Source organism: Bactrocera latifrons, unplaced genomic scaffold (genome assembly GCF_001853355.1).
Source record: "Bactrocera latifrons isolate USDA-ARS-PBARC rearing strain unplaced genomic scaffold, ASM185335v1 scaffold_111, whole genome shotgun sequence".
Classification (NCBI taxonomy): Eukaryota; Metazoa; Arthropoda; class Insecta; order Diptera; family Tephritidae; genus Bactrocera; species Bactrocera latifrons.
Genome location: NW_017534531.1, coordinates 123,269 through 135,809, shown reverse-complemented (window position 1 = coordinate 135,809; position 12,541 = coordinate 123,269). Strand labels below are relative to the sequence as shown.

Genomic DNA, 12,541 nt, shown 5'->3' with positions numbered 1-12,541 from the left:
CAACATGGTTGGCTTCAGAAACATCGTATCCGGCACTAATGTACAGAACTGGTGGGACAATGGCAGTAACCAGATCGCCTTCTGTCGTGGCAATAAGGGCTTCGTAGCTTTCAACAATGATAATAATGATTTGAACATCTCGTTGCAGACCTGTTTGCCGGCGGGCACTTACTGTGACATCATCTCCGGCGAAAAGTCGGGTTCAAGATGTACAGGAAAATCGGTTGTGGTGGGCTACGATGGTCGTGCCAATATTTCAATACGTCAAAATGAGAACGATGGCGCTTTTGCTATCCATGTGACATCCAGATTGTAAAAGGAGTTCTGATCCTATCAGGTTTTATCATGGTTTAAATACATTTGTTTAAGAAAATCAAAGTGTTGAGTAATAAAATATAATATGCATCTCTGTTTTTTAGCATTTTYCTTTAGTGTTGATAAGAGTTGCTTCGCTTTGCTTTCAAAAACTTTGTCCCATATTTGYGGATCTTAACTAGAAACTGAAACTTTATTGTTTCAATATTAAAATATAACTGTTTTATTTCGAAACTTTTGGCATCCATTTCACTGCCACGTTATGCTCCTACTTACAACCACCGGTAACTGGTCGGAGATCCCCTCTGAATAGTCCACTTCTACTGACTATCTGCTGGTGGACTCTCTGTTTGCTCTRTTGCGGCATCCTCTGTTGCAGCTTCCGTGGTCGATTTCGCTTCTTCTATTATAACTGGTCCATCGCCTTCGACTAACTCAGTTGTAGCTCCTACGGCTAATAGCGTTTCCTCCGTTTTAATTGCGGTGATCGCGACAACTACAGCAGAGTCGGYAGTTGCAACTGGTGCGGGCGCAATGGGCATAACAATCGGAGGTCGACATATTTCATCATATCTAACACAATCATCAGGTAGCGGATCMGGTTTCGTCTTCAAAGCTTTAAAAGCCCTTTTACAGTAACACTGATCGGCTAGCGATTTCATCGAACCGGTTATATACGCGCCCTGAACAGCTTTGGAAAAGGCATCCAGCATTTTAAGAAACTCTTGTTGACCCTTCTGCATATTTTTGCACTGACCCGCCCAAGCCATCATAATCGAAGACTGTAATATGCCATCGAAGCTGAATATTATGGGCCACGGTTTGGGTGATGGATCGACACATGTGGCGTTCAGCAGGCAAAGACTCTTATCTTCCGTCTTACCATCCACATGCAAAATGATACCTTTAAACCGAGAACATATGTTTATTGCAACAAGGAAAGATGTTTATGCTTCAAAGTCRTTTAAACTCACCACCGACTGAAGCCGGCACGACATGCCTCAGTAAGCGTAATGTTGTTTTTGAGATCTGACCCGGCGAATAACGTYTCGTGCACTTYGAGCCTGCGTTTAGGGCAGGGAATTTCAGTATTGTGCCTTCTAGATTGACATGATGAATACAAAGTGATTTAAAAATGAATATTAAAATTGTCTCGGCGACTTTTTCAGCACGTTCCATATCATTGTCATCTGATGGCACTACATCTACCTCTAAGATTGGCAGCATACGTTTTGATTGTGAGATGGCCGCAAACTTTGCCAGGTTATTGGCATTATCCATTATAGCCTGGTACGAAGGCGAATATTCRCCAATGTTAAACTGTGCGCGCCACATGGTAAAATCGCAACCGCAATCCTTATATTCGGCACACCGTCCAGCCAAACCGTCAAGACCCTGCGTGGTGTACTCTCCGTAGGTAGTTAACAATGGCACAAGCCCCTTATCGACGGTGACTCCAACCAATACATTCTTKCGCCGCAACTGACAGTGTAGCGCACAACCGTTAGGTGTGGTTTGTTCCAATACCTCCGGGTGCACGGCAACACCAGAGACATATTCGTCTAGTGATTCCTTAACTGAAAATAATAGACTGCGGTATTGGATGCGCATCTCTTTCGAAGAATTTATGCCAAACATTTCCATTAAACGCTCTAATTGTGATGGCGATTCGTCCGTGATGACTATGCCATGTCCCGGTTTCATAAGTTCCGCTGCTATATGACGTAGTTCATCAATTAAGCTGCGCGARGGATAATTAAAATATGTGGACATTGTGGATTTAGCGGAGTTTTGCAGTAAAATGGATGTTGTTTTGCAAGAAAACTTTTTTTTTTTTGAATTTTGAGAAAACTTTGAAATGTAGAATATTTTTKTGTTATTTTGGAAATTTCTTTTTAATAATTTTGTATTTTTTTCTCCATAAATTCCAAAGTAATTTGATATTAAAGAATTGTAGAATTCTTATTAGATCATAAAATTGAGCTTTGTGGAAACTTTGGGTGTGGGTTTTTAACACAAGCTCAAGCTCGATCCACACAGTTCATGTTTTATGAAGCTGGCACTGAATCGGACTCAAAGTTTTGTTTAGATCATGTGGTGATCGCGGGTTTAAAAAGGTGGAAAAATAGTCGTTGGTTCGAATGATTTTTGAAAGGAAAATCGTGCAACTAAATTAAAGAGCGCTTTCATTATCATACGGTAACTCCACTCTGGTGAGCGTTTGTTTGAGTGATCATAGGCCGGTTTTTGAAGAGCTACGTCCATGACCGGGAAAGCAGTTACCATATGAAAAAAGTCCACGTTCGATAGTACATTAAAATCGTGGTTAATATACCGCATGGAAAAAAGGACGTGATGGCGTGCTTTATTAACTACTGACAACAATTTATAAGATCAAGAAACAGTGTACCTGAACCGGCAAACCTGATCCGGAGAGCGGAAAGGCTGTCTTGTCTGCTAAAAGATGTTGGACTACCGCTTTCTAAGGTTCACAAGATGTGATCTATATTGACTACATAGAAAATGGTTACAAGACTCTATTATGTCAAATTATTCAGACGGCGAGTTCGAATTGAAGTAAAATTGTAAGAAATTGGCGAAGAGAGGACTATCTTCCAATATGACAATGTATTTGCTCTCTACCTCTCCATCTCTAAGGTCAAATTGATCGAATTAGTCTATAAATGGTTACCCCTTCCGGCGTGTACTCCAGATTTGCACCATACAACTTCTGTTTTTCAATTTGATGAGGTTAAGTTAGATTATGTATGCCATACATCTGTCTCTTATACACATCTAAGATTTGCACCATACAACTTCTGTTTTTCAATTTGATGAGGTTAAGTTAGATTATGTATGCCATACACAGACCTACTAGTCCTAAGTAAAGCCAGAATAAGGATCAGTTAAACCGAGCTGAAGAATCCGAAATATAAGATGTACAAGCCTTTTGCGAACTTTAAGAGCGACTTGTTATCTAATTTTGATAATTTATCTGGTCTTTTGATCTGCGAAGCTCCAAGATATTTAAGATGAGCTCTAGATAATGCTGGACAGAGCCACAGGAAAGAACCATCAAATTTGAAAAAGTCATTCTACTTCGCAGAATTCCAGAAAATATATATATATATATTCTTATAGACCTACTATATATATATATATATCTCCCATGAGTGAAATTATTCGAAAAAGAATTTCCATTAAATTTTGTGTGCGGAATCCAATTTCTGGTACTGAAATATTCAGAATRTTGGTAATCTCCTTCGGTAATTATTGCTTGTCGCGAGCAAGTATTTTTAATTGGTACAAATTATTCAAAGAGGGTAGAGAACACGTTGAAGACGAACCACAAACAAGAAYGGCCATCAACATCAACTGATAATCAACACGTCAATAAAACAAAGGAGTTGGTGCTTGAGAATCGAGGACTAMCAGTCAGAGATTTTACAGGCATTTTTGGAATATCGGAAGGATCAGAGAAACCATTTTGAAAAATCATTTGGCCRTAAGAAAAGTGAAAGCACGATTTGGTTCTGAAATCACTCGATTTTGCCGAAAAACAGCGTCGCTTTAACCTTTGTGAAATAATGCTTTCGGACTACCAGGATGTCATAAAACGTATTATTGCTGCTGATGAGTTTTGGATCTATGCTTACGATCCGGAAACAGACGATAARTCGGGTGAATATCGTGATAAAGGTAAGCCGAAGCCGAAAAAAAACATTCTATATTGACAGTTTTCATGTCATGGAACATATTATTACTGGCGATGAGTCTTGGATCTATCCTTATAACCCGGAAACAGACAATCAATCGGCGAAATATCGTGAAAAAGCCAGAGTCGAAAAAACACGTTATGTGGACARTTTTCTTCCTACCAGCCAAACTATCAACAATGAATACTATTTGAGTATTATGGCTCAGTTGCGCGAAGGTTTTCGTAAAGAGAGACCGGAATTATGGCCGATAATTCGCCGGATTTAGCCCCGTGTGACTTTAGGATATTTAGCAAACTACAACGACCGCTCCGGGGAAACCGTTTTGATCTTGAATCGCTACTCGCATTGAAGGTTAGTCCGGAAATTGACTTTAAAAACTGTTTCGATGATTTGAAAAAACACTAGTACATTTGTATGGAAGCCAAGTCGTTTACTTTGAGGGAGATGACATAGATTTTGAAGAATAAATTAAGAATTTTAAATTATGAACAAAGTTTTATTATTTTCGCTCACAGTAGTATATTGAGATCATGGTGCTCTAGCATCGGARATCTTCGTACAAAGATTGAATCTTACTTAAATACTGAACTCACCAGGRGGCAGCTCGGTCAGCTCGTTGCCACTCACATTTAGGCGTTGTAAGCGGTCCATAAGTCCAATAGTCTTCGGAAGTTCACGTATTTGATTGTTGGAGACGTCGAGAAACTCCAGATTTTCCAACAGATACATTTCCTCAGGAATCGCGCTCAAATTATTGCCAGCCAAGTGGATGAACTTTAGCGTCGTAACATTCAGCAGCCATTTGGGAATTGTGGTGATGAAATTCTCCTTCAGGTACACCTTGAATAATAGGCATTGAGTTGGTTTAAAGAAAATCTTTACATAAAAGCTTCGAACGTCTAAGGAATATTGCTTACCTCTTCGAGGTCTTCATAGAGATAGAGATCCATTGGCACATCCTTGAAGTTTAAATAACTCCAGTGGAGTGTGGTCTTATTCATGGTAGTGTACCGTGGTATCGGAAAGGGCAGACGTACCTTTTCTTGAGCAATTTTCGTACCGTTAATGGCCGCTGACGGGCAACGTGTGCGAGTTGCAAAACCGTTAAGTAGTAAGACTTTGCTGGCGTTGGCAAAGCGATTTGCTGTGCGTTATTGCGTTTGCTGGAGCGCTTGAAACACTATTTGTACTCACTAGTGTCAGCTGTTTATGAAATTTGCACAACACTAAATTTTTGTTAATTAATTTTTGCACTAAAAACTTCACTTTCTTCAATTTTGTTAAATTATATCACAGCTTAAGCTTCGTGTGGACTATCGATACTACCAAAAGCAGCGGAACAAGAAAAAAACGGTGCTAAAAAACGTAGCCGAAACAGTATCCGTAGACGTCTTAACGAAATACGAGTGCGGCAAAGAGATCCGAAATGTACAATCTAATTTATGCGGCGCCGAATGATCGATTTGGTGGTTCTTGCAACACTGCGGCACTGCAAACAGGGAATGCTGTCTTCACGTGCGAAATATGTGYATGTTAATCGAACATGAAAGCTACACGAAGACTAAAATGCGACAATTCACTGAAAATACACGATCTAATGTTGGAACCAACCGCCAGAGACTGGGCTCTCCTCCGAGGGTTTCTAACAAACACAAATTATTTTTTGTTAAAACCGCAACTTTGTTTAGAGAAATTGATTTTTTTGCTTTTCATCTTTTCTATTTACACTTTTTGCAAAATCTATTTCTTGCACGAAGAGACTATTTTTATTCTAATAAATATTATTTTGGCACACGGACAAYAAATTTTTTATATTAGTTCAAGTACGTCGAACGAAAAGAAATTTGCTTTACAATCACACTGTGTAAATTTCGTATAAAAAATCTCACGCAAATAAACAGAAAGAAAAAGAAACGCAGAAAAATAATATCAAAAACATGCGACAAATTTTGAAACTGAAGTGAGCAACACACATATCAAACTAATAATAATAAAATAAATTTGTGTAAATGGCAGTTTCTGAATGGAAAAATTGTGTGCTTAGAAAAGTTGAAAACCCGTACGAAAACTACAGTGCMTACAAAAAGTATACTCACAATATTGGCATGCTTTTATTAGAATGATACTTGAATGGATTTTGCAAATTTTCCAATTTTCCACAGTTTCCTAATTATTGATAACCTTTGTGAGAATTTTACATATCAGACAAATTTTCGAAATTTCGGGGGTAATTATTTTCGGGTCCTAACAACTTTTATAAAATAAAGTTTGTTCTATAAAATTGAATATACATATGTATATTTTAATATCTCATAAAGAACATACAAAAAAATATAAAATCAATCTTTCAAATATTTTTTGAGTTACAGCTTTCTAAAGTGTTGCCCTCGCCGAAAGGCAGGTCCGAAGAAGGAAAAGGCTGTCTTGTCGGCCGAAAAGATGATGATCACTGAGTTTCTGAGATTAACGAGATGTATTATACATTAGCTAGCTAGAAAAGGGTTACAGGGCTCTACTAAGTCAAATTATTGAATATTGAGGCGTCGAGGCCGAATTGAAGAAAAAGTGGTCCAAATTGGCAAAGAAATACATATAGGAAAAAGTTTTAAATATTCTAGGAAAATTGTTTTTCTGTATGTGGTATAGTATGGGCTCATTTTAAATCGTGAATTTGAAAGGCTAGTATTTAGCACACCCTAATGCACAAATGTACATACGTGAATAAAACACGAAAATTTTTGCTTTCGGCGAAATTTTGTTAATTTTAATATATGTTAATTTTGACTTATAAATTCCATAAGATATCTTAGCGCGCCCTAATGTACATATGTACATATATAAATGGTTTTTAAAACTTTTCTTTTCAGAGAAAGTTTTTTTCCGCATATAGGTTTATGTATATATAGCCCATGAATTTTATAGATTGAGCGAAAACTTCCTAATTTACATACATATGTACATACATACACAAAGAAATACATTTTTTTTTWAATTTTTTCACACGTTAATATTCTTTTCTGTACATACATACATATATTAAATTTTCTACATTTTTTCTTGTAGCGATATTTTTATCTTTATATACAAGGGTTAATTATAACCCATGAATTCATTAAGTAAGTTTTAGGCTCACCCTAATGTACATATGCGCATAGTCTACCTATGTGTAGGAAATACAATTTCTAAACTTTTTTGGATAGTTTTTTCTGAAAATCTGTTAATTTTGACCCATAAATTCGTTAGGTCAGATTTAGACGCTCCCTAATGTATACATGCAAATAAAATTTTAAAAAATTTATAATACATTTTTTCTTGCACGTATAATTGTTTCTGTATATACGTATGTTCTCATTTGAACCCATTAATTCATTAAGTTATTTTTAGATTCACCCTAAAATAGATGTTGTACATATTTACATATGTACATATGTACGTGTATGAGAAAAAATTTCCAAAATTTTTTCTTGCAGATATATTTTTCTTCTGAAAATATGTTAGTCTTGATGCATTGTTTCAATAGGTCAGTTTTTGGTTCACCCTAATGTACATACATATGTAAAATGAAAAATTATATTTTATAGTATTTTTCCTTGCACGGAACATTTTTTTTTCGTAGTATATACGTTTAAGTTCGGTAGTTCAGTTTTTGCCGCACCCTAATGTACATACATACATACATATGTATGAACACATACAAATAAAATTTTACACATTTTTTTTCTTGTACGGTAAGTTTTCTCGGTATATTTCTTAATTTTCGGTAGTTTAGTTTTTGGCACACCTTAATGTACATCTGGGCTAAAAGAGTTTGCGCGTTACTTTTGAGGAAAATTGAATATTTATTTCAAATTAAAATTATTTAGCACACAAAAAGGTAGAGAAGCTCGGCTTATCCTTAACAATAATAAATTATTACATATGTATGTAAATGTGTATCTTAAAATTATTTATATGTAAAATGTTATACAAAAATTTGAAATTTACTTAAAATTAAAATTTATACACCAAATATCGAAATTACGTCTAAAATTTAGTTGAAAACTTTGTACAATACTTCTCGCACACACTGTATAATTTTGGAAACACATTCGCTCGCTCTCTGTTATTGTTWTTGTTTTGTTTGGCACACTTGTAATATTTTGGCATTTTCRTATTTTGCATTTAAATATTAAAAGTACGAATTACTGCACTTCCAAAGTAAACATAGATTTTCAATGCCACCAACGCGGCGACGGTTTACGTCACAAGTAGAAATGCACGAGAAAAGCGCGGCGCTTTATAAAAAGAAAAACCGTTTACGTTGACGCGACCTTGACACACTCGAAACGCACATAAAAGCACGTTGCATACTTTGCGGCAGCGTAAAATGTTCCTCATACGCCGCAGCATACAGTGGGAGACGCAGCAAACAACTGAATTAATTTATCAACTCCGTTTACGATTTAAACTCGATTTTATGTTTTTTTTTTGGCAAAAATATTTTTATATAATTTTTCAGACTTATATAAAATGCATTTGCATGCCACCGCTATTTGAGTGAACTGCTCACAGGCGTTGGTCAGTTGCAGTGAGTGTGGTGAATTAGAGGCGTCGCGCCGCTGTTTTGCTCGCCGTTGGCATTGACATTGCAATTTGGCTGCAATTGCTTTTTTTGTTGCTTTTGTACGATTGCATCGATTTTATACTTAGTGGGGGCTTTGTGTGTGTATTTGTATATACACACATACATATATAAGTGTTCACCGAATTCTTGAAGCTCTTTTGCTCTCACATTTTCACGGTTAACTTGCAACCTGTTGGCTGTAAGCAGTTGCCGTATTTGTTGTGTGGTTGGGGTGTGAATTTGTATTTTCCATGCACTTCGTGAGCTTTTCGTGGAGCTTTCAAAAGCTTGTTGGGCATTCTCAGTTGAAAGTGAGAGTGTAAATCAGCTGTTGATGCACAAATGCTTGCACTATAATATGAAATATGCTTACAGTTGCAGGCATTCGAATGGAGATTAAAAGTAAAAAAAAAAATTTATTATCTTAAGGGTGATCCATTTCGAGGTTCCTCCTTTTTTTTTGAAGAAAAACACAGAAACCCCAAATTAAATGGAATGTTTATTATAATTCGTAAGTACATTTTTTGGCAATTATTTTTTGAAGATTACCTCTTTCAAATGTTGGCCGCGGCTATGTCTCCGATGATCCATCCTTTTAATCGAATTCTCTATGACTCGTTCGTTCATTTCGACTRGTAACTGGCGAATGACTCACGTGCTGTTTTGCTCCAAGACCTGAATCGAAGCGGAATTGTCCGCATAGACTTTAGACTTTACATACCCTCATAGGAAAAAATCTTACGGTGTAATATCACACTATCTTGGTGGCCAATCGACCGTCTCAAACGTGMGATTATCTGCTCACCAAAGTGTTCTCTCAATAAATCCATAGACTGATGTGATGTGTGGGAAGTGGCGCTTGTTGGTTGGACTTATTGAAACCAAATATCGCCGAGATCACGAGTTTCAAAATCAGATAGAATAGTCAATTATCAAGGCCCCATAATGGTCGCCATTGGAAGTTTTTTCTGGATGAAATGACAGCGTCCCTAATGCTGAAATTTGGCTTGTTTACATACCAATTGAGATAGAAATAGGCTTTGAACTTTTCAAGAGCCTATAGAGCTACGCGATTCGCTTGGTAAGGTCGAGCCTCTTTATTTCTTGCATAAGCTGCGTGATCTGTTAAAAAAAGGCTATTAAAAGAAGTACCTCTAGCTGGAAATTCGCAGAGAAAGTGGAAAAACRTTTCCGTATCTCCTTTAGCTTCCAGTTGCGGTAAATTTGTTTATAAGGCATGCCCATTTTTTACTCATATTCTACAAACTCATTCTCTTACAATAACTGTAAGTCTGTATATACYATATCTGGACATAATTAGTAGGCCTCTGGTTCTATAGCTATAGGTCCGGACTATAAGGTCCATGCAAAGGAACCTCACTACCAAGTTTCCGTAGCACCTGGCTCGTCAATATTCATGTGTGTAGCCTGGCAGTATCCTAATGGATCACAGTTCTTCTTCTATGGGCCAAATTTGGTTTTTTTGGGAGATTGTTTCCATCCTACCGTTCGATTGTGGACATTACAGATCCGTCCTAAAAGGYCGGTCTTAAGGGTACAGTCCAATTCCAATAAATATACATCAAACCCTTCCTGACAGTTAGTCCTGGCTTGTCTACCGTTTGCTCTGGTTTTCCGCAATTTTTGCTTGACGTTATCGTAAGTGAAGAATTTTTCGTCACCAGTAACTATCCGATCTAAAAATGGATCAGATTTGTTGGGATTCAGTTCTGATTCACAGATTGATATTCAGCCCATGAGGTTTTTATGCGTTAACTCGTTTGTCACCATATTTCGTGTTTCAAGTTTAATAAGGAAATATCAAATTTCTTGTGAAAAAAGTTTATTTGGGAAATACTTCTAAAATACATACATTGATATTGCTTTAATTAAATGATAATGATCACAGTAATACAACTTTCCAGCTTTTAATTTCGGTCATTTTATTTACAAGTTTTCAAATAACGATTCACATTTAGCACTTATCCATGATACCCGCCATAGTAGCCGCCATAACCACCCCAATAACCCCCAAAACCACCTCCATAACCGCCATGATGATGTCCGTGATGATGGTGATGATGATGCCCGTGATGATAATAGGGTATCGGTGGTGGTGGTGGTATGGCAATGTACTCCACGAACACTGACGGCATCGATGTTGACATTCCGGCAAAGGCCACCAGCAGACATACGATAAGCGCAAAGATTGACTTCATTTCTCACTTACTTCAATTTGAGTATACTTTAGATTGCGTGAAAATTCTCGAAATGCGCGCTCAGCCCACGCTAAGTAATTAATAATACCCGAATCAAATAATTGCAGCATTTTATAGCAATTTTAAGCTTAATACGCTCAGGAAAACTGGTATTAAATGCTTGCTGTTGTTATTGTTGTTCAAATATGCGTAGCTATATTCATATTTACATTTCGTGTGTTATTAGTTTATTAACTGTAAAGTCGATGATGCTAACGAATGCTACAAACAAAGCTGCTGGCTTTAGATGCCGGCGAAAACAGCACGTTGACGGTGCTTTTTCGGAGCTTGGCAGCAAAATGCGAAATCACAAGAACAAATAGAATACAATATTGTGAGTAACTGCAAAAGTTAGTGGCTTTAACTAATCGCGCTCTCGCGAAAGTCATTCCAAAACCATCAATCCTACACACCATGGACGAAACAAAAGTGAACTAATTTATTGTGAAAATAAGAAAAGTGGTTGGAAATGTTAGATTTTGCTTCTATCGGCACCAAATAAGTGAGATAAGTACTGAGTTGAAAACTCCAATTGGATTCCACTCATACTATCAATGCGTCCCTGGCTCTGCTCATTACAAGATGTGATCAAATTTGATCTCTGTAGACCAACTGCGTRCAAACCGAAAGGATACCTGTTAGTKRCAGTTTGAGTGRAGCAACTTCTGTTATTGTGAAAMAAATGGTTAAAAGAGAATTTGKAGTGTTKRTAAAATATTRTTTTTTGAAGGGCAAAAATACAGTTGAAGGAAAAGCTTGGCATTGTCATGAGTTTCCGCACACAGACTCAAAAYAGTCAACCTTAAAGGACCAGAAAACTAAGTTTAGACGCAATACAGTGGTCGCCCAGAGTGGTTGTTACTGACGAAAACATCAAACAAGTCCACAAAATAATTTTGGATGACCGTAAAGTGAAGTTGCTTGATTTAGCAGGCACCCTAAAKATATCAATTGAACGTGTACATTATATCATTCATGAGTATTTGAGTATCAGAAAGCTTCGTGAAAAGTGGGTACAGCGCGAGCTTGCTTTTAACAAAAAACAACGAGGAGTTGATGATTCGGAACCGTATTTGGAGCTGTTCAAGCGTAAGACACTCGAGGTTTTGCATCGATATGTGACAATAGGCGAAGCATGTCTCCAACATTTCATTCTTAAGTCCAATCAAAAATCAATCGGGTGAACTCCGCGCAATGAACCTGCGCTAAACCRTGTAAAAACGCAATAGTCGGCTGGCAAGTTTATGGCGTTTGTATCTTGGTATGCGCATGGAGTAATTTTTATTGAATACCTTGAGAAAGGAGGAACCATCAACAGTGACTATCGCATAATGTTATTTAAGGGCGAAATCGCCGAAAGACGGTCGTATATGAAGAAAACGAAAATGCTGTTTCATCAAAACCATACATCGTGTCACAAGTCAGTGAAAACTATGACAAAAATCAATGAATTGTTTTTCGAATTGCTTTCATTTCCACTGTATTCTGTATAGATCAGGCCCCAGCGACTATTTCTTGTTYTCAGATCTCAAAAGAATGCGCGCTGGGTAAAAATTTTCATCGAATGAAGAGGTGATCGCCGAAATTGAGGCCTATTTGGAAGCAAATAACAAATCGTAATACAACGAGTTTAAACAAGTAAGGAA

The 12,541-nt window shown here is 37.1% G+C and overlaps 2 protein-coding genes across 2 annotated transcripts in view; both read right to left on the bottom strand.

Annotated features, from left to right (window-relative positions):
* The window catches only part of LOC108974382 (fructose-bisphosphate aldolase-like), a gene marked incomplete in the record, with an annotated part of 3,259 nt that extends 1,077 nt beyond the window's left edge, over positions 1-2,182 (bottom strand). Inside the window, 2 exon segments of the mRNA XM_018942160.1 lie at positions 1-1,219; positions 1,290-2,182. Of these exon segments, the coding sequence (XP_018797705.1) occupies positions 636-1,219; positions 1,290-2,088 (1,383 nt within the window).
* LOC108974389 (leucine-rich repeat protein SHOC-2) overlaps positions 1-5,938 on the bottom strand; it is a 9,637-nt gene extending 3,699 nt beyond the window's left edge. The window contains exons 1-2 of the mRNA XM_018942173.1: positions 4,952-5,938; positions 4,628-4,874 (exon numbers count right to left, since the gene is read on the bottom strand). Of these exons, the coding sequence (XP_018797718.1) occupies positions 4,628-4,874; positions 4,952-5,035 (331 nt within the window). The 5' untranslated portion in view covers positions 5,036-5,938. The remainder of the gene's footprint in view (positions 1-4,627; positions 4,875-4,951) is intronic.
* Positions 5,939-12,541: the final 6,603 nt, after the last annotated feature.